We start from the raw sequence: 19,993 nt of genomic DNA, 5'->3' as shown, positions 1-19,993 counted from the left end.
GAGGGGTTTTAGTTGGGGGCTGAAGGTGACGGCTAGTGGCGTTCTGTTATTTTCTTTGTTAGGCCTGTCCTGTAGTAGGTAACTTCTGGGAACTCTTCTGGCTCTATCAATCTGTTTCTTTACTTCCGCAGGTGGGTATTGTAGTTGTAAGAAAGCTTGACAGAGATCTTGTAGGTGTTTGTCTCTGTCTGAGGGGTTGGAGCAAATGCGGTTGTATCGCAGAGCTTGGCTGTAGACGATGGATCGTGTGGTGTGGTCAGGGTGAAAGCTGGAGGCATGCAGGTAGGAATAGCGGTCGGTAGGTTTCCGGTATAGGGTGGTGTTTATGTGACCATTGTTTATTAGCACTGTAGTGTCCAGGAAGTGGATCTCTTGTGTGGACTGGACCAGGCTGAGGTTGGTGGTGGGATGGAAATTGTTGAAATCATGGTGGAATTCCTCAAGGGCTTCTTTTCCATGGGTCCAGATGATGAAGATGTCATCAATATAGCGCAAGTAGAGTAGGGGCTTTAGGGGACGAGAGCTGAGGAAGCGTTGTTCTAAATCAGCCATAAAAATGTTGGCATACTGTGGGGCCATGCGGGTACCCATAGCAGTGCCGCTGATCTGAAGGTATACATTGTCCCCAAATGTGAAATAGTTATGGGTAAGGACAAAGTCACAAAGTTCAGCCACCAGGTTAGCCGTGACATTATCGGGGATAGTGTTCCTGACGGCTTGTAGTCCATCTTTGTGTGGAATGTTGGTGTAGAGGGCTTCTACATCCATAGTGGCCAGGATGGTGTTATCAGGAAGATCACCGATGGATTGAAGTTTCCTCAGGAAGTCAGTGGTGTCTCGAAGGTAGCTGGGAGTGCTGGTAGCGTAGGGCCTGAGGAGGGAGTCTACATAGCCAGACAATCCTGCTGTCAGGGTGCCAATGCCTGAGATGATGGGGCGCCCAGGAGTTCCAGGTTTATGGATCTTGGGTAGTAGATAGAATATCCCAGGTCGGGGTTCCAGGGGTGTGTCTGTGCGGATTTGATCTTGTGCTTTTTCAGGAAGTTTCTTGAGCAAATGCTGTAGTTGCTTTTGGTAACTCTCAGTGGGATCATAGGGTAATGGCTTGTAGAAACTCGTGTTGGAGAGCTGCCGAGCAGCCTCTTGTTCATATTCCGACCTATTCATGATGACAACAGCACCTCCTTTGTCAGCCTTTTTGATTATGATGTCAGAGTTGTTTCTGAGGCTGTGGATGGCATTGCGTTCCGCATGGCTGAGGTTATGGGGCAAGTGATGCTGCTTTTCCACAATTTCAGCCCGTGCACGTCGGCGGAAGCACTCTATGTAGAAGTCCAGTCTGCTGTTTCGACCTTCAGGAGGAGTCCACCTAGAATCCTTCTTTCTGTAGTGTTGGTAGGGAGACCTCTGTGGATTAGTATGTTGTTCAGAGGTATTTTGGAAATATTCCTTGAGTCGGAGACGTCGAAAATAGGATTCTAGGTCACCACAGAACTGTATCATATTCGTGGGGGTGGAGGGGCAGAAGGAGAGGCCCCGGGATAGAACAGCTGCTTCTGCTGGGCTGAGAGTATAGTTGGATAGGTTAACAATATTGCTAGGTGGGTTGAGGGAACCATTGATGTGGCCCCTTGTAGCATGTAGTAGTTTAGAAAGTTTAGTGTCCTTTTTCTTTTGTAGAGAAGCAAAGTGTGCGTTGTAAATGGCTTGTCTAGTTTTAGTAAAATCCAGCCACGAGGAAGTTTGTGTGGAAGGTTGGTTTTTTATGAGAGTATCCATTTTTGAGAGCTCATTCTTAATCTTTCCCTGTTTGCTGTAGAGGATGTTGATCAGGTGATTCCGCAGTTTCTTTGAGAGCGTGTGGCACAAGCTGTCAGCATAGTCTGTGTGGTATGTAGATTGTAATGGATTTTTTACCTTCAGTCCTTTTGGTACGATGTCCATCTGTTTGCATTTGGAAAGGAAGATGATGTCTGTCTGTATCTGTGCAAGTTTTTTCATGCAGTTGATAGATTTCCACTCCATACGGCTAAATGCAGTGCCTTGCATAATGACAGGTTTCAGAGTAACAGCCGTGTTAGTCTGTATTCGCAAAAAGAAAAGGAGTACTTGTGGCACCTTAGAGACTAACGAATTTATTTGAGCATGAGCTTTCGTGAGCTACAGCTCACTTCATCAGATGCATACCGTGGAAACTGCAGCAGACTTTATATATACACAGAGAATATGAAACAATACCTCCTCCCACCCCACTGTCCTGCTGGTAATAGCTTATCTAAAAGCCATTTCCAGCACAAATCCAGGTTTTCTCACCCTCCACCCCCCCACACAAATTCACTCTCCTGCTGGTGATAGCCCATCCAAAGTGACAACTCTTTACACAATGTGCATGATAATGAAGTTAGGCCATTTCCTGCACAAATCCAGGTTCTCTCACTCCCTCACCCCCCTCCAAAAACCCACCCCCATACACACAAAAACTCACTCTCCTGCTGGTAATAGCTCATCCAAACTGGCCACTCTCCAAGTTTAAATCCAAGTTAAACCAGAACATCGGGGGGGGGGGGGGGGTAGGAAAAAACAAGAGGAAATAGACTACCTTGCATAATGACTTAGCCACTCCCAGTCTCTATTTAAGCCTAAATTAATAGTATCCAATTTGCAAATGAATTCCAATTCAGCAGTTTCTCGCTGGAGTCTGGATTTGAAGTTTTTTTGTTTTAAGATAGCGACCTTCATGTCTGTGATTGCGTGACCAGAGAGATTGAAGTGTTCTCCGACTGGTTTATGAATGTTATAATTCTTGACATCTGATTTGTGTCCATTTATTCTTTTACGTAGAGACTACAGTAACATGAAGAACAATACATGTGTTGAGTTTAGACCTGATACAGGTCATGCTACATTTTGACTTTAACCTGTAGCTGATGGGCAGGTTTTTGAGGGATGTGAACTGGGAAACCTTTGACTTGACCAGTAAAGTGAGATGTCCTTAAATATTGGTGGAGTTAAAGTATTACCATGTGTTGTCAGACAATGAACTCTTCTCCAAAGTCAGGAATCCTGCTTCAGTTTCCAGACAGGCTGTGAAAAGCACTTGACTCTCTCAAGTGCTAATTTTTTTTAGCTGCTGCTCTTAACCTGGGAAAGTGTTAAAATGAGTTATCAATAGGTACCATCCGTTCATCAGGAATGCAATGTCTGATCAAGTCTTGATGTATTACTGACATCTGTTCCTTTCTCCCCTTGTCTGTGTGGACTGTAGAATAGTCTATTACTGTCTAAACCTTAATTTATTGTGCTTTGTTGCTGTTATTTGTTAGGTGAGTTGGTTACATTGCACTGTAAGCCCCCCAAACCCCTCTCTCAAGAATTGGGCATTTAAGTCTCTCCCATGCTTTCTTTTCTTCCTAAGGTTTCCTGTAGGCTTCATCTTGAGCAGGATGGTTCCTAGCTTCAGTCTTGATACTTTTCTCGAGGAAATCTCTGCCTCAAAAGTGTTTTGCCTACTTGAAATGTTAGTTGCCTCACTTGAACTGGATTTTACCAAATCATTGAGTTTTGACTTGAGCTATTTAGTAGTCTTAAGAAAAAATGTCACTAATCTAGTAGTATTCAATGGATCAGAAAGCTTAAAAGCTGTTAGAATTTTAAGGGATTTTAGAAAACAAGTGATAAATTGAAAAGGAATGGTTTTCTCTTGTAAAAAAGATATATATGGCCTCTATTTGATCTCTGTGAACAATAAATTCCATATACATTTTGTATAGATTTACTGCTTTGAGCAATTCTATTCATGGTTGTGTTGTCTTGTAGCTTTTCTTCACCTCTTGAATTTCTACGATGGAACGTATTGCTGTTAAGATGCAAGCATATGGAAAATAGAGAGATGTATTATCAAAGGTGTTCACTTTTTTTGGCAATGTGCTGTTTCAGACCCAAAAGCAATAGTTCTTCCACATGTGGGTGCACATGTGTAAATAATTTTTTGTCATTTTCATAGTGTAGTTCAGTATCATAAACATCCTCCCTGGTTAAGGGACACAATTGCTTGTCACCTAGGGACTATGCCAAGGATCCCAGGCTTCAAGAACTGTCACATGCTCATTCCTTTTCCATTAGCGACGAGTATTAATGGCGTCTCTACTGTCTGAGTGAGGCACGCATTTCAGTGAAGCGCAGCATCTGTAAGGCCTTCCTATCCAGAACTAGAGTAGCCTGTGAGCCCCATCTCTGCAAGTTCCTTATAGAAGAGGTAATGAGGCCCCTGGTGCACTCAGATCCTGGCCAAGTAGATTGCCCTGTACAGTGGCCTCGACTAATATGTAGTGCCCTCTGAGCAAGTGCCATTGTGTGGAGCTGTTGGCACTGAAGCCTAAGGACAATCCCCACCACAAGAGTAAGAAACACTCTCATGGGCATAACAGCAGATCCACACAGTGGACTGCTTATAAGAGATTAGTTCCCTCCCCTACCTGTACTAGGTCAGGTAAGATGCAGCACTTGGATCCAACAGAACCAAAGCTGATTTTCTTCCTCCCGCTCCCCCCTGGCTGGGGGGTAAAGCAAAGAAGAAGCAGGAACTGTTGGTAGTGTACCAGTGGTGACCTCGGTTCTGGGACACTTAAGAGCATCAGTCTACAAGCATAGCTCCGGAAGTTCCATCATTGCTGCCTCGCCAGCATGCTGACCCAAATCCCTTTGGAGTCTCAATGGGCACCCCATGGACTCAGGATGTAAAGACTTTCCTAACATCAGAGGAGGTATGCCTGCTGTATCTGCAGTGTCCACTCTCCAAAGAATGGACCGGCCCATGAGATATCCCCACACCTGAGGATGAACTGCTGTTCCTGCTGTGGGAGAGGCCCCTTTCCCATCCATTGGACCGAGCTCTCTGGTACTGACAGTCCTAGCCGTTTCTGACAGAAGTGGTAGCTTGACTTTTAAGTTAAAACCGACTACTGTAAGAATTATTTTCTTTTAAATATAAACTGCAGTAGAGATGCTCTGGACACCTAAGTTCACAAAATGTTGGGCAGTTGGATATTCTCCATTAATACCTTGCAGCATGGGAGTGAAATCAATCTCTTATTTGTAACAGGCTTAACATTCATAAGTAGACTATATTTCCTTGCACTTAAAAGTTTGATTTCTTCGTAGGCTTCCCTTAATGTATACAAGTTCAGCCTTCCTTGATGCCATTGATTCTTGGGCATCTCAGGTCTTTCCTGATGTTGGGTTTTTGCATGTTGATTGTCTCAGTAGATATGCTTAAAAAAAAGGAGAGCTTAGTTCGGACTAGTAAAAAGAATGTTTTATGGCCAGAGCATAATGCTGCAAGCCACACTGTTAACTACCAAAGAAAGTAGGCTAAAGGACATAACGTGATCTGATTTGTTTAATAGCTTGTGGAGCAAGCATCTTTAGTACTGCTTGTTCTTTAACCAAAAACAAACAAAAAACCTAAACAAACAAACAAAACCCCACTCCCGTATCTATGAAACTAGCTAGATGATAGATAGCACTTCAGGTACACAACAAAGAAGATTTGGGTTCTAAGACGACACTGGAGATGTGTAGTTGTAAATAAGTGCATCATACATTCCTATAAGTGTGTGTGTTTAAAAAAAAAAAAAAAAAAACCTGAATAAATGTCAGTTAAGCTACAGAATTGCTTAAGTAATTGTGTAAAATATAGTCTCTCTTCCTGGTTAGTAAAACCAATCTCCCCAAATGTAGTCGAAAGGCTATATTTAGTTTCAGTTCACATGTTTTAATGGTTACCAACAAATGAGCGTCTCCCTTACCTTGGGGGGGCGGGGGGAGAAATCAAGTACAGATGTGAAACTAGATTAAAATAAATGATTTAAAACAAGGTTTCCTGCTTGCTGATTAAAATTTGACTTCTATCACTTAGGTTTAAAATCAGTCCACCCTGGCGACGTGCAGCACAGGGGTGTCAGAGCTGTCAATTGTTCAGATTACTTTTAAGTATCCATTGTGTCATCAGCTTTACCTGCTGGTTAACAAATCAGCCTTGAAAATGAGTTGTTAGTTGTAAGCTATTGGGGATAAAATGTACATACAGGAAATGAAGTGAGATTAATGAAACTTTTTTTCTGTCTTGACTGAAAATATACTTAAACTTTTTTTATTTCAATAGTTGAACCCATTGTGAGCCTAACCAAGGGACCAAACTCTTTAATAGATGGTGAAAATCAGACCGTAGCAGCCATTTGTACAGCAGCCACTGGAAAACCTGCTGCAGATGTTGCTTGGGAAGGAGGTCTTGGAGAAATGGAATCCAGTTCTATTTTATTTCCAAATGAAACTGTGACTGTTGTCAGTCAGTACAAACTCATACCCACCAAATTTGCCAGAGGAAGACGCATAAGTTGTGTTGTGAGGCATCCAGCTTTGGAAAAGGAGATGAGATATCCTTACACATTGGATATATTATGTAAGTATATAACAAGTTAACTATTGCTTTTATAGCTGTTGTTCTGTCATATTACAACTAGGCCTTATAGTACGTTCCATCAGTAGATGTGCAAGCAGTGTACAAAGAAGGTCACTGTCATTGCCCCATCACACGGATGGGGAAACAGAGCAATGGAGAGGTGAAGTGAGTTGACCAAGGACTTGCAGCAGGCCACTGTCCGAGCTGGGAATAGAACTCAGGTCTCCTGAGACCCAGTCACTTGCCCTACTTGCTGAGAAGCATTGCCTCTTAACTTGATTTAATTTCCCATTTATATTCCTCATATGTTTCTTCATGGACCCTTATTTTTTAACAAATGTGACTAATACTCAGATGTTTAAGCTGAAAGAATTCAATTCCTCTTCTTCAGCTTTACAGGGACTTGTTAAATGGGAAATTGGAGTTTGCTTATAACAAGAATTGAAGTATTTAAAAATACCTGAAATGGTGGTTACCATTTCACACTTGGAATAATACAAGGCATGATATTCCCAAAGAACTTCAGTGATGAAAAATGTTATGGGGTAACTACGCTTAACCAGATCACTCACTACACTACTGAGAGTGTTAGAGAGAGAGTGGATAACTTGAGAATCCTTCCACTTGGAAGTCTTATTTTCTTTTTTAATGTAGATTCTTTTTTTTTTGGTTTGTTAAACTTGAAGTCCTGGAAAGAAACAAGTGACAGAAGATGATAAATTGCCAAGCCCTCCTCATTATTTGACCCAAAGGCCTACCTTGTAAGAATATTCTTTAATTTCATAACTTCACCTTCTATCTCAGCTGTAGAAATATGCAGAGCTTTCATCTGTTAGCAGTGTTTGTTTTATTGCAGCAAATAAGTTTCTGTGTATGACCAGATTGTTTTGGATTCTGCATATTTACTATTGTTAGCACATCACAAGCAAAAAGTATGGCGCATGTACTACTTAATTTTCAGTTCAGTAACAGATAAAACGATAAAAGACCTCTTTCTAGCCCTTTGCTATTGAGCTTCTGGCTACCTGAAAAACTTTGTCTTGATGGTCACAGATTAAAGCCCTAACAAATTTAGGGCTTGTTTACAGTGCCCTACAGTTTGGATTATGGGAGTGTGAATCGCATTGAACAGCAAGTGCTGAGCTGCAACTCCCCCATGTGGATACTGTGGATGTGAACTAAGAGGTTCTTAAAACAGGACTACATTAACTACATTTAGGAACCTCTTAGTTCACACCCACAGCATCCACACAGGGGAATTGAAGTTCAGCACTTGGCGTGCAGTCCTTTTTACACCCCAAACTGAAGACATAGCCAATCCCTAGATTGACCAGTAATAATGCTGTGCTCTGGTGGCCAGCTGATTTTTGACAAGAGTTGCCCCTGAAATAAATTCCAGTCCGTTTCTTCCCATTGAAGAGGAACTTCTAACTTATCATAAATAAGTTGAATTTCTTAAAACTTTACATTGTATGCTTTGTTTGTCATTTTGATGTGCTATTACAAACTTTAGTCCACATAACCCAAAATGGATGCCTAAAGTTGGGCTATCAAATATATGACCAGTTTTCAAAAATCCAGAAAAATTGGGTTCGTACAGATTCAAAATTTAGCTTTAGGCATCCATTTTCAAACGTAAACTATAACACACTAATGGGTGCACAGGAGATGGGGAAAGGAAGTGTAGGATGTAGATCTTGGAATAGAAGAAGCTTGTAGTTTACATCTATTGATGGGTTAGAGTACCTTAATTACTACTTCAGAAAAGCAGCTGAGTGGTGAAAAGATTTCAAAAAGATACTTTCCCTCCTTCTTACTGAACATCCAGTCCCTTGCTGTAATCTGTTCTATCAAAAAATTAAATGTTTACCATCAGTTACTAGTTGGTCACATAAACACACGATCAAAAGAGAATTTTCAGTAAATTTTAAGCTATTGTTGCTTTTTATGGTTACCACTTGTAATCGATTTAGTGTATTAGGGACTGGAATGACCTTGAGACAAGTATAATTATTGATTTTTGCCTTCAGCCATCTTGGGAAATACCATAATAAATAAACTTACGGTCTGAGAATGCTATTGGTAGTAAAATTGTTAACATGGAATCAGGAAACATTTGAAATGGTATTAAAAGACTAAAATTGTGACCTATTCCAAGTAATACACAGCCTCCTCGAACATAACCTTACGATAGCCCATCAAGTAAACCCACTGTTAAAAACGTGTAAGAATTGTAAAGAACATTTTTGAAAGACAAGTATGTTCTATTGACTCAATGAACTTTTAATAATTTTAGAACAGTCTGTATTGGAGGATTGGCTGGTTTTAATGTCTAATTGAATTTGGAAAGAACTTTAGACTACGTTACACATCTTTTCCCCAGTATTAATTAGAAGTGAATAAACTTTAATACCTTCCAAAACAAATTATAAAAAGCTACTGGACTTCATACTCATGACAACTTGCTTAGTGTTCTTATAAAATTGTGTTGAGCATGAATAGAGAAGCAGTTCTGCTTAGTGCTTTGTTTTAACGTATACTAACAGTCTTCAAGTGAGTTCTGAATCTCTACACTTGAATCTGAGTAGAGTGTTTTAGTGGAGTAGTCCTAAATATAAGAATAAGAAGCAAGTTGTGAGAACTGTAAATACTCCATCCAGGACCTGTGCTCTGATGCACAAATAAGGAAGGAAATTATCATAACTTTTTTTAAGTGTAAACATAAAATGAAGATTAATTGAATACTGAGGCAATTCTGTTGAGAGAGACTACCAGTTTTTAAACTGCTACTCCCTACATGTCATTTGCATTAGTGTGCAGTCTGGAGAGAGAAGCTGCATCCTAACACAATTGATGACAATAGCTGAAGAGAGACAGGCATAACAGGAAATTTCCAGTCTCTATAATGTAACCTTTCTGGCCTAGCCCAGTAGCAATAACCAATATCCATAATATGCCTCAAACATAAATTAATAACACTAAACTATGTAAGAGGTGGAAAAATGTGGCTTCAGTGAGAAGAGAGAGATTTCAAGTCTTGCTCTCCTTTTCAACCTTTGTGCCACTTGCATTTGGAGGAAGTAGTTGAGCCTGCTGTCCTGGACTGAGAACAACTATCCTACTCTGAATTCTGACCTCATATTACTTAAGTGTGCTGGGAATAGAACTTTTTACTATAGCAGACCCTTTCAACTGGTGCTTCAATTATATTTGAATGTTTACATTACGTTGCCGTATACTGTGAATTTGCCCCAAGCATACCAGTGGAAGGCTTACAATAAGTGTATATTTAAAACTGTCAGACAGTTTCTACAACTGGGTTAGGGTGAGATTCTGGGGGCAAGACTGCTAATACTGAGGGGTTGAAAGAAGTTGGGAAGATGGGATTCAGATTGGAGCCATTATCACTATTGTCTTTTGGGTCCTTTGAAAAGAAATAAAACAAAATTAAACACAGAATACACTAAAGTTCCTTGTTGGTTTGACAAGTAGTATTAACATAGGCACAGTGCAGATACCTACTACAGTATAAATCATTAGCCAAAAGTTACTCAGGTAGTATGTGCAATTCATCATTTACCACTGTGTAATATGAATTTTTTTTGAATTAACAGAATTTGGTATATTTTAACTATTGAAATTAACACTGCATTATGCTAAAAATTGGCATTGTTGGTGTAAAGACTATAATTATCTCGGCTTGTTTCAGTTAACAAACTGAAAACTTATGAGGCCTACTGATTTGCTTTATGTTAAGCCCCTGATGCCAACTACCCAAGGACACATGTCATTTACTAAGCTTTCCAGGTAGTACTATCACCATTCATTGGAGATTAAGCACTGCCATACTGTTAATTAAATACAACATATAGATATATCATTCTAAACAATGCATGTCTCCTTTTAAAGATTGTACTTTGAGTATTGGCTTTTGAAATTGCACATATTTTATAGATGCCCCTGAAGTTTCAGTAACTGGGTATGATGGAAACTGGTTCATTGGAAGAGAGCATGTTCAGCTCCGGTGTAATGCTGATGCAAATCCACTGCCCATGGAATTTACATGGACCAGGTAAGTGTTCATGAAAATCAAACTTAAATGGAAAAATTAATATTTTAATAATAGAGTTTTGAAGGGTGTTACTGGCTAATGACATAGTGGAAACAAGGCCCTTTCACTGCTACTAGCTTGTCTGGTTCCAGTATGTGACTAATGCACATCATATGTGGTTAGAAATGACTGCTATTGAAATATGTCCCATACTGATGCATCAGACATGGATTCATACATGTGGACTTTTAAAAGAAAAACATTGGTCTTATACAGTTGATGGCCCCTAAGGAAAGGGGAACAGTAGCAACTGGGGTGGCAAAGTACAAATAAAGAATTATTGTTACTCTGAAATCTAAACAGTTACCAATACTTTAGGATAAATCCATTTATTTTTATAAATGTAATAACTTCTTCGACAGGTGATTGTGATATTGAGTTTCTTGGGCTTCGTGTAAGATATTGCAAGCACCTGTTGTATAGCCTTCCTCCTCCGTGTGAGTTGGGGACATGTTTAAAGCAAAGACGTAAAAAGACTGGATATTATTTGAATAAAATTATATAAAACTGATTACATTAAAAATTGGAGTGGAAAACACTTAAGTATCATTTCAATCATCAAATTTACCATGCCTTAATAAAGAGTAAGGCCAACTGTATCTACTTCCAAATAAGATGCATGAGAGGCTTGCCTCATGACTCGAAACTTAAGTCAATCTGTGTTGGTATTTGGTGTCTCTGTATGGCTTTCTGTTGTGTAATTAAAGCTGTATTTCATGATTGTCATATGAATTGGATGTCTTTACTGTGAGTCCTGCTGCCTGCTATCTGTAGTCTTGCATGTTAAGTATGTTCCCCTGGAGGGAGCCACCACCCAGGAGCATATAGATGGCCCAAAAAGGTGTAACTTTCTTTTATTCCTCTTAAAGTAATTTCACTTGGTCGGTCTATCTGAAACAAAGAAAATTATTTTGTGTGAGTGTTTAAGCATATATAATACACTGTAGTAGTGCTGTTAGAATCACTGATACATGATCATTACAGATCAGTTGTGGTACCATCTTGTATCCTCAAGTTGCTTCCTGAATCAGTTAAAAGAAAAAAGACTAATAGTTTTAGCTTTGTCTTTGTCTACACTGGAACTTCATTGGCAAAACTTCTGTCATTCAGGAGTGTTAAAACACAGACATGCACCCCGAACAGCAGAAGTTTTACCAACGAAAAGCGCCAGTGTGAACAGTGCTTTGTCATCAGGAGTCACTCATTGTGCGACTTTTGGCAGCACAGGAATGTCACTAAAAGCTGCATGGTGTAGACAAACCCTTTAAAATTGTATTTTGAAATGCGTGGTTAATAATAATAAACATATAACCAAGGTTTTTCTTGAATGGAACCTCCTAAACGCAGAACAAAATATGCTATCCAACTATTACATTAAAAAATTAAGAAACAAATCAAATGAAGTAGTCTCAATTAGATCACATTTAAACCAGGTTGATTAAAAAAATCCACTCCTAATACAAATAGTAAAATCTAACAGTGGTTGTCAGTTAATCCCCAATTAAATTTCATTTAAATCAGTTACATTCAGTTTTAGCTTGGCTAAACTGCTCAACATTGAAACAATATACATTTGAACCAGTGATCAAACCATAATCACAAAGGCAATACAATCTGCTTTTCCTGATGATACATGCAAGGTGGCTCAGTTTCTCTTCTCCAACATGTTATGGTTCAGGTTAAAAGTAATAAGGACAAATAACTAATCTAGTTTTAAAAGATATTTTAACCTTCTCAGTAATAGGGGCTTTCATAACACTTAAACCAATTCCCAGATTTAATTTCATTCCTCATGTGGTATAGACAAGTGTGACATTTTTTGTAAAAGCAGAGAACTTAATTTCAAGAAATTGTAGATGAGCTTGTATACAAATTCCTTGTAATAAACTCTTTGGCAGAAACTTAATCATTAAAAGAATGCTGACTTTAAAAAGTTGAGGTAGAAATTTATTGGCAGAACACTGGGCTACAATGCAGAGGGTCAGACCACTATTATGCAAGGGTAGAGAGCTTGGTTATATGAGGGGTATTTACTTGTACTTGCTTCTGAAAAATTAACAAAGTAGTGGCATTTGGGGAAGGCAAAGGCAGAATTTCATCTGCCTCTTTGTCCCAGGAAAAAAAATTCAGTTGAAGTTGATTTCAAATCTAGTTTAAATTCTAAGTAATGCTATTGAAGAAATACAGAATTGAACTGGTGCAGAATAGTGTATTTTTTGCATTTTGTCCACTGAATGTTAAGGTGAAGGGGATATGTTATATTCTCAGTAATAGTAATAACATTCTGAGCAATCTTAATAACCTGGAAGTAGGTGGACAAATCTGTACACAACAAAGTAAATGAATCCTTGTTTGGCTGGGGAGATGAAGACAAATGAGTGTGTGTTGCAGCAGTGTGTGGTGTTCTTGCAATGAAATGACACAAGTCCATGTACAATCAGAAATAACTTAAAATAAACAAATACAGATTGGTGCATGTTTAGCCATTTGACTCCTATAGTGGGAAGACTGAGACTGGCAAGCAGGATAGCTATTAATCTGCAGAAATAAAATATTTCTACAGTTGCTAGCAGTCACTGGCCTATAGTCAACAAGATCTCAAGTGGAAGAATGTCTGAGGATGTTCATTCACTGTACATGTTGAATTTTTGGGATATCATTCATGAAAAGTAGTTGCAGCATGTGGCATTGCATGGCAGACTGTGTTAACACTTTACTCATGGAAATCACACACTCGCGTGCTCTCTCTCTTTCACTCTTCTTCGAGTAGTGTCCCTGTGGGTGCTCTATATCAGTACACTGCCTGCCTGTGCCACACTCATACCCCAATAAACTACCTGTGGCTTGCAACAGAGCAGTCCGTGTCCAGTAGTTGAACTATGCAGCTGGCTATCCTTTGCTTTCTTATGCCTTTTTCATTTTAGTTTTTTCTTAGTGGTTTTTTTAGCACAAGTTCATGCTTTGAGAGGGTTCACCCCTTCTTTCCTCAGGGTCCCCATTCTCCCCCTCCCCTCTCCCCAGCCCCACATGTGGGTTATGCCGAAGACCCTGGACTTCAGACCTTTCCATATGTGCCACAAGTCCTTCTCTTGCAGTGATGAACTTGCCTCTCTGCTGCTTGGGAGAAATCTGCATTCCCTCTAAATGTAAAGTCTGTTTAAGATTTAAAAACAGATCTAAAAAATTGAAGTAGGAAAAATCGCACATTCCTATTTATGCAGTACTTTGAGATCCATGTGGTGAGTCACCCCCAAATAGACTGATTCCATTGACCAGCTCTACTTCGGCGGTGACCAAAGACCCCAGACTTTCCAAGAAAAGACCCCATTCTCCAGAATCGGACGAAAAAGGGAAAGTCACCACCTCGATCTGGGTCCCAAGAAACCTCCTCTCCAAACACAGATATTGCTGAGGCTCCCTTTCCTTCAGTACTGTGACTACAGTAGCATACCTAGAAGTCAGTTTAGAGAGCTTCTGACACTGGCATCTGACTCTGCCTCCGAATGTCAAAATGAAGCCAAAGTCCTTATTGGTACAGTCTTCCATAGCCAGAAGTGCAAGCTGTGCCATACCTATTCTGGTGCTGCATCCGGCACCAGCCCATATGCTTACTCCTGAGAAAACACATCCAGACGTCCTGCTACTGTCCAGGCTCCTATCTCACAAAGACGTCCGAATCCTCAAAGAGCCCGAATCACTGTTATTGAGAGGTACTGAGAGGCATTCCTCACTGGTACCAACTTATTTCTCTGAGCTTGCTTACCCTCCTTCCTTTTCTTTGATGGTGACTCACCCTCTGGTACCAACACCTTCCCCATGCAGGCTCTTTGAGAGAGACCTCAAATGGTACTGTTACAAGATTTTCTGGAACTGCCTCACCAGCTTCTTTCTAACCCCAATATTTATGCATGTGCAGGTCTCCTTCTGGGCCCCGTACCAGTCTGACCATCAGTACCTACACCATTTTCCTTCCCATTTGGATAACATCCTCTGACTCAGGTGTCTGTATGAGGTTCCTCCACCTTCCAGCCCTTCTCCCTAGAAACTGACATTTGAAGAAGGAGCTCATAGCAAGAAATACACCAGTTACCATAGCAAGGAAAACGTTGGGATCTTGCATTATTCCTTTATGCCTCATCACAGTGCGCTTGCTGGAACCATGGGCTTCTTATGTCAACCCTTGTTACATAGGGTACTATCTCAAGAATTCGCTTCAGGAACATCAGCGAGTACATCCCCACAGACCCATCCTCTACAGCAGGAACCAGTGGAAGAGGAAGAAACTTCACCTCCCTGCAAATTCTCCTCATCAGATGAGGGCCATGCATATCTCAGCATCCTGTCCTAGTGACTTTAAGGCCTTTCAAGAATCCGTGAAAAGGATAGCAGACACCTCGCAAGTCTTGGTAAAGGAGATTTGGATTTCCTAAAACTCCTTGTTGGATAACCTACATTCACCTCAGGGCAAGATTGTCTTGCCTATCTGTGAAGCTTTGCTTATTCTATTCCGTGGCAAATGGAGTGTGGTGAACTCTCATATAGGTTGTACTTCCATATAGATGGGTCTACAAAAATTATTACATCCCCCCCCAGAGGCTCAGTATTTATTCTCTTAGCTCTCTGGTGGTCAAGGCTCCTAACGAATGGAACAGACAGCATTAGTCCTGTTCAATGCCATCGGACAAGGAGCTAAAATGATTGGATCTGCTGGGTCGTAAGAGCTGCTACTTGGCCTCCTGGTAGTTCAGAGTGGCCTGTTATCAAGCCCTGATGGCTAAGGGTACGTCTTCACTACCCACTGAATCGGCGGGTAGTGATCAATCTATCGTGTCTAGACGAAATGTGATAGAATCGATCCCCGAATCGACGCCTATACACCACCTTGGCAGGAGGAGTAAGCGGAGTCAATAGGGTTGACTCGGCGCCGTAAGGATGGCCAGGTAAGTCGAACTACACAAATAGCGTAGCTGAAGTTGCATATCTTAGTTCGAACACCTTTTTCCCCCCCCCCCCCCCCACCCAGTGTAGCCCAGGCCTAAATGTGACTCAGTTTATTAAAAATTTTCATCTTATTGAATATGTGCCTCAGGAGCAGAGAGAACAATTTCAGGCTCTCATTACAGAGGGTCAAACAGTTGCCAAGGCATCTCTCCAGGCTTTGTGCAATTGTCAGTTGCATCTAATGTTCTATGGTTATGGCAGCCAAGCTTCCTGGGTGTAGTCTTCAGGCCTCCCCAGGAGGTACAAAATACTCATAGAGGACCTTCATTTTGAGGGCCCTCAAGTTGTTGAGTGACAACCTGGATGGGTCGCTCCATTCTCTGAAGAACTACTGTGTGACACTAAGTTCTCTAGGCATCTATATACCTGCGAATAAAGAAAATGCAGCAGGTTACAGACAGCTCAACAATTTTGCCCAGTCCACTACCAGCCCATGAGAATGGCTGAACACCCTCCCGCACGCGCGCACACACATAGAAGAAACCCAGATTCCCTAAGAAAATGGCTTCCCCTGCAGCAACCTCCCAGCCAGTGACATCTTCAAAATGTATGTTTCAACCCGTTGGTTGACCGTGGTAAACTACTTCTTGCTGTAGAACTTATATTTCACTTATTCCCCTCGTACCCTTATGGGGATTCTCTCTCCTATTATCTATCTTCCTGGGAGCTCATCACTTTGGACAGATGGATCCTAGAAGCAATTTTCACAGGCTTCTCCATCCAGGCCAGCTCCTTACCACCCCATTCCTCGCTAAGGACCCTTCTCACACGAGGAAAAAATTCCTCCTGGCTCCGGGGGAAATTGAACCTGTCCCATCAGAGAGAGGATCCTGTTTTATCAGGATAGAATTTTCTTCTTGGTATTTTCTTGTCCAGAAGAAAAATGAGGGGTTGTGGGAGGAGACCAATTCTGGACCTCAGGACTTAAAATACTTCTATCCGCTCCTGATAGTTCAGAATATGGCCCTAGGAACAATAATTCCCTCTCTCTGGGAGGCTTTATTCCTTCAACCTTCAGGATTCTTGTTTCCATGTCGCCATTCATCCCTCACACAAGCAATTCCTTTGCTTTGTGGTATGCAAGGACCACCTTGCCATACAAAGGTTCTGCACTGCAAAATGTATCAAGAATCTATTCAACCTCTTCTCTCCTATCCAGGAACTAACACCAGCATGGGACCTCACTTGAGTTCTCAGCGCTTCGAGGAAACCTCCATTCGAACCTATGGGGAGTTCCCTCCTTCATTTGGCCCTTAAGATCTTATTCCTCGTAACCATTACTTCAGCCAGAAGCGTAAGAGCTTGGAACCTTGATGGCAGACCCAACAAATACAGTGCTCTACCAAGATGAGGTGACTTACTTCCTAAGTCTCCTGCTTAACATGCAATTCAGAAGAGATTAACCTGCCGGCATTTACCCCAAGCTTCACTGTTATAGAGAAGAAGTGAGCCACCATACACTTGGTGTTAAAAGAGCTCTTGGCTTTTACCTTGACAGCAGTAGGCCCTTTTGGGTTTTCCCTAGACTTTTCATCTCTGTTGCAGAAAGAATGAAAGGGGACATCTGATATGGACTCAGTCTGTCCAAATGTGTTGTAGGTTGCATCCTCTCATGGTACGAAGTTTCTTTGTTAATCCACCCTCCTCCCCTGAGAGTTACTGAGTCCTGGTGGAATGAGCAATCTAGACCCTTTCAAATATACACCCATTTCAGACATTTGCAGGGCAGCCACCTGGTCTTTGTCACCCATGTTTTACCAGCATTACACTCCTTCATGCCTGCCTCCAGGACCGACATGGGCTTTGATGTACTGTGATCCATACTGAATCCACTTCCTCGTCACCCTGCTCCATGATGGGAGTCTGCTGACATGGTGCACCCATAGGGACGTTACTCAGGTAATCTCTCATCCGTCTTTACCTTGTATAGTAACTGGAGTTCTTCCAGACATATGTCCCTAAGGGTGTGCCACAACCCACTGTCCTTCCCCTCTGCCTCAGAGCCTTTCTTGAAATATTAGTGGTTGAGAAGAAATGCACTAGCATTGGGTGTGCCCCTCTCTTGATAAATTCTTGAGTCAAGGCACAAGGGTATTTAGGGTTCACATGTGGATCCATACACTGCTGACTGAAAACTCTTATCAAGAGAGCAAGGGTGTGTGCATATCCTGATGTGGAGCATGCATGGAGGGGAGGGGGGCACCTTTTGAAGAACTCCAGTTACAGTACAAGGTAAGTAATGTCTCCTCTCCTGTCCTCCTTTTTTGGTTAGTTGTAACTCCTCTATGCCCTGAAACCGTCTGATTCCTTAATTAGCAGTGAAGGATCATTTAAAGGTGCCCCTAAATGAAAATTTCTCAGCACATTAACAAAAAACAGTTGGCAGAGCAATACCTATGTGAAATCATACAGGCTGTTCAAGATACAAATGAATTAGTGTTAAGCACTACATTGAATGCTGCAAATATACTCAGCTCTTCCTCCTCCACACATTTGAGTTGTAGGCCCTTGACAGTAGTCCCTATCTCTTCCTCTACAGATATCAGTGCGGAAGATAGGCATTTCCACTTGCATCAGTCTTGCCTGTACTAACAAGATAAGGAGCTGTAGGTGGTCCTTTGGGCTTTGTAACTTTGTTTCTACAAAGTTTTTCTTAAAATATTGCTCCCTAGTCAAAACTTTCAGATAAATCATGAGACATAAATTCAGGTCTTATTAAGCCCAAATGTATTCTCATGACTTTGCTTCTCAGACTTCCAGTAATGGCAATTTGAAGGACTGAATTAGTTAAGTTGTCCTATTGGCAGTAAAACCATATTGTTACTAGTAAGAAGTCTTTTTTTATTAAAAATTTGACGAACTTTGCTTTAGTTTCAGGCCACATCATTCCTTAACTTAATTCCACTGACATGATTTGGAGCTAAACTGGTGATTAAGTTGGTCTGTTTTAAGATTGCTCATTCTTGTAATAGTCTTTGGAAAATGTGTCCATCAATCCTTACCTCAAAAGAGGGAAGATGATTTGTTTACAGCCTATAAACCTGCAGAAGAGCACAAAAGACTACTTCTCAGGGCATTCTGCGCCAAGAAATTCTGCACACAATATTTTAAAATTATTCAAATTTTATTTGTCAAATAAATGTGGAGGCTCCAGCATGGCATGAGGAGCACAGGCCACTGGCTGATGGAAGATCACTGTGCTACTCCACCGCAACACCATCTTCCCCCCCGGGCATGGACTCAGCGGTGAGGCTTCACCCAACTGTGACATAGTGTGCCCCAGAAACACCCCAGGGCTCTGCCCCTATGTGCCAGGTGCACCAGGTGTGGGCAGGCAGGATCCAAGTGTGGAGGGGATTAGTGTGGGGGGATCCTGGTGTGGGTTGAGAGGGTTCTGTGTGGGGCTATCTGGGTGCCGGAGGCTTAGTTGGGGATCTGGGTGCGGGGGGATCTGGATGCACAGGGCTTGTTGGAAGGTTCTGGGTGCAATGTTAATGGAACTCTGCAGGAGGGAACTCTGCAGGAAGGTGGTTGGGGCTCAGTGTGTGTGTGGGGGGGAGGAGGGCCTCAGTGTGTGATTTCAGATGCTGGGGGTGTGGGGCTCAGTGGGATAGGGATCCAGGTGCAGCTGGTTGGGGCTTCATAGGGTGGGATCTGGGTGTGGGTGGGTTGTTGGGGTGGTCCAGGTGCAGGGGGAGTTGGGCTAGTCGGGAGGGTTCTGGATAATAAGGGGGTCTGGATGCATGGGGGTTGGGTGGATGGGGGAGTAGCTCCTTGTACAGCGATCCCTCCCTCTGCAGCTGAGGAGCGAGGGTACAAGAAGTACGGGGGGCGGTAGTGGGAGAGAAGGGAATTGGCAGAGCTTCCCACAGCAGGGGGCAGAAATCTGGGGGTGGATCTGACATGACCCCAGATACCATGCAGGGGAAGAGGAAGTCCCGTCCTCCTTAGCCCAGCCGGGACTAGCAGCTGAGCCTGGCGCAGGGTAGGAGCCACCAGCTGGGTCTTCCCCAGTCCTGCCCTGTGCCCCACAGTGATTTACCTCTCTGCTGCCTGCCCTGGGCACCCGATACATACTGCTGGGGAGGGTCGCATGACCGCTCTTAGGGCTTCCCTTTGCTTCCCCCATCAGAAAGGCATTTTTCTGCAGGGAAACAAAGAAATCTACGGGGGACTTAAATTCTGCGCAAGTGCAGTGGGGCAGAATTCTCCCAGGAGTAAAAGACTCAAAATAAACAAATTGACTTGACATTGACATTGGTTTTTAACTGAAAGGGCTTTAATAAATATAACAAAATTGCATTCCACAGAGCAAGCTATTGTAAACATAAAATAATTATAGTTGGAACCTTTTTAGATAATACATTTTGCATTTAATTTTATTGTGTAATTTCTGAGAATGCTTAAACTCCCTCCAAATA

At 41.8% G+C, this 19,993-nt stretch overlaps 1 protein-coding gene across 1 annotated transcript in view; it reads left to right on the top strand.

Annotated features, from left to right (window-relative positions):
• The window catches only part of NECTIN3 (nectin cell adhesion molecule 3), a 115,611-nt gene that overhangs the window by 39,346 nt on the left and 56,272 nt on the right, over nt 1–19,993 (top strand). Inside the window, exons 3-4 of the mRNA XM_077817023.1 lie at nt 6,164–6,460; nt 10,415–10,532. Of these exons, the coding sequence (XP_077673149.1) occupies nt 6,164–6,460; nt 10,415–10,532 (415 nt within the window). The remainder of the gene's footprint in view (nt 1–6,163; nt 6,461–10,414; nt 10,533–19,993) is intronic.

This window comes from Eretmochelys imbricata, chromosome 1 (genome assembly GCF_965152235.1).
Source record: "Eretmochelys imbricata isolate rEreImb1 chromosome 1, rEreImb1.hap1, whole genome shotgun sequence".
Lineage (NCBI taxonomy): Eukaryota > Metazoa > Chordata > Testudines > Cheloniidae > Eretmochelys > Eretmochelys imbricata.
This window is presented reverse-complemented; position numbering and strand designations above follow the sequence as displayed.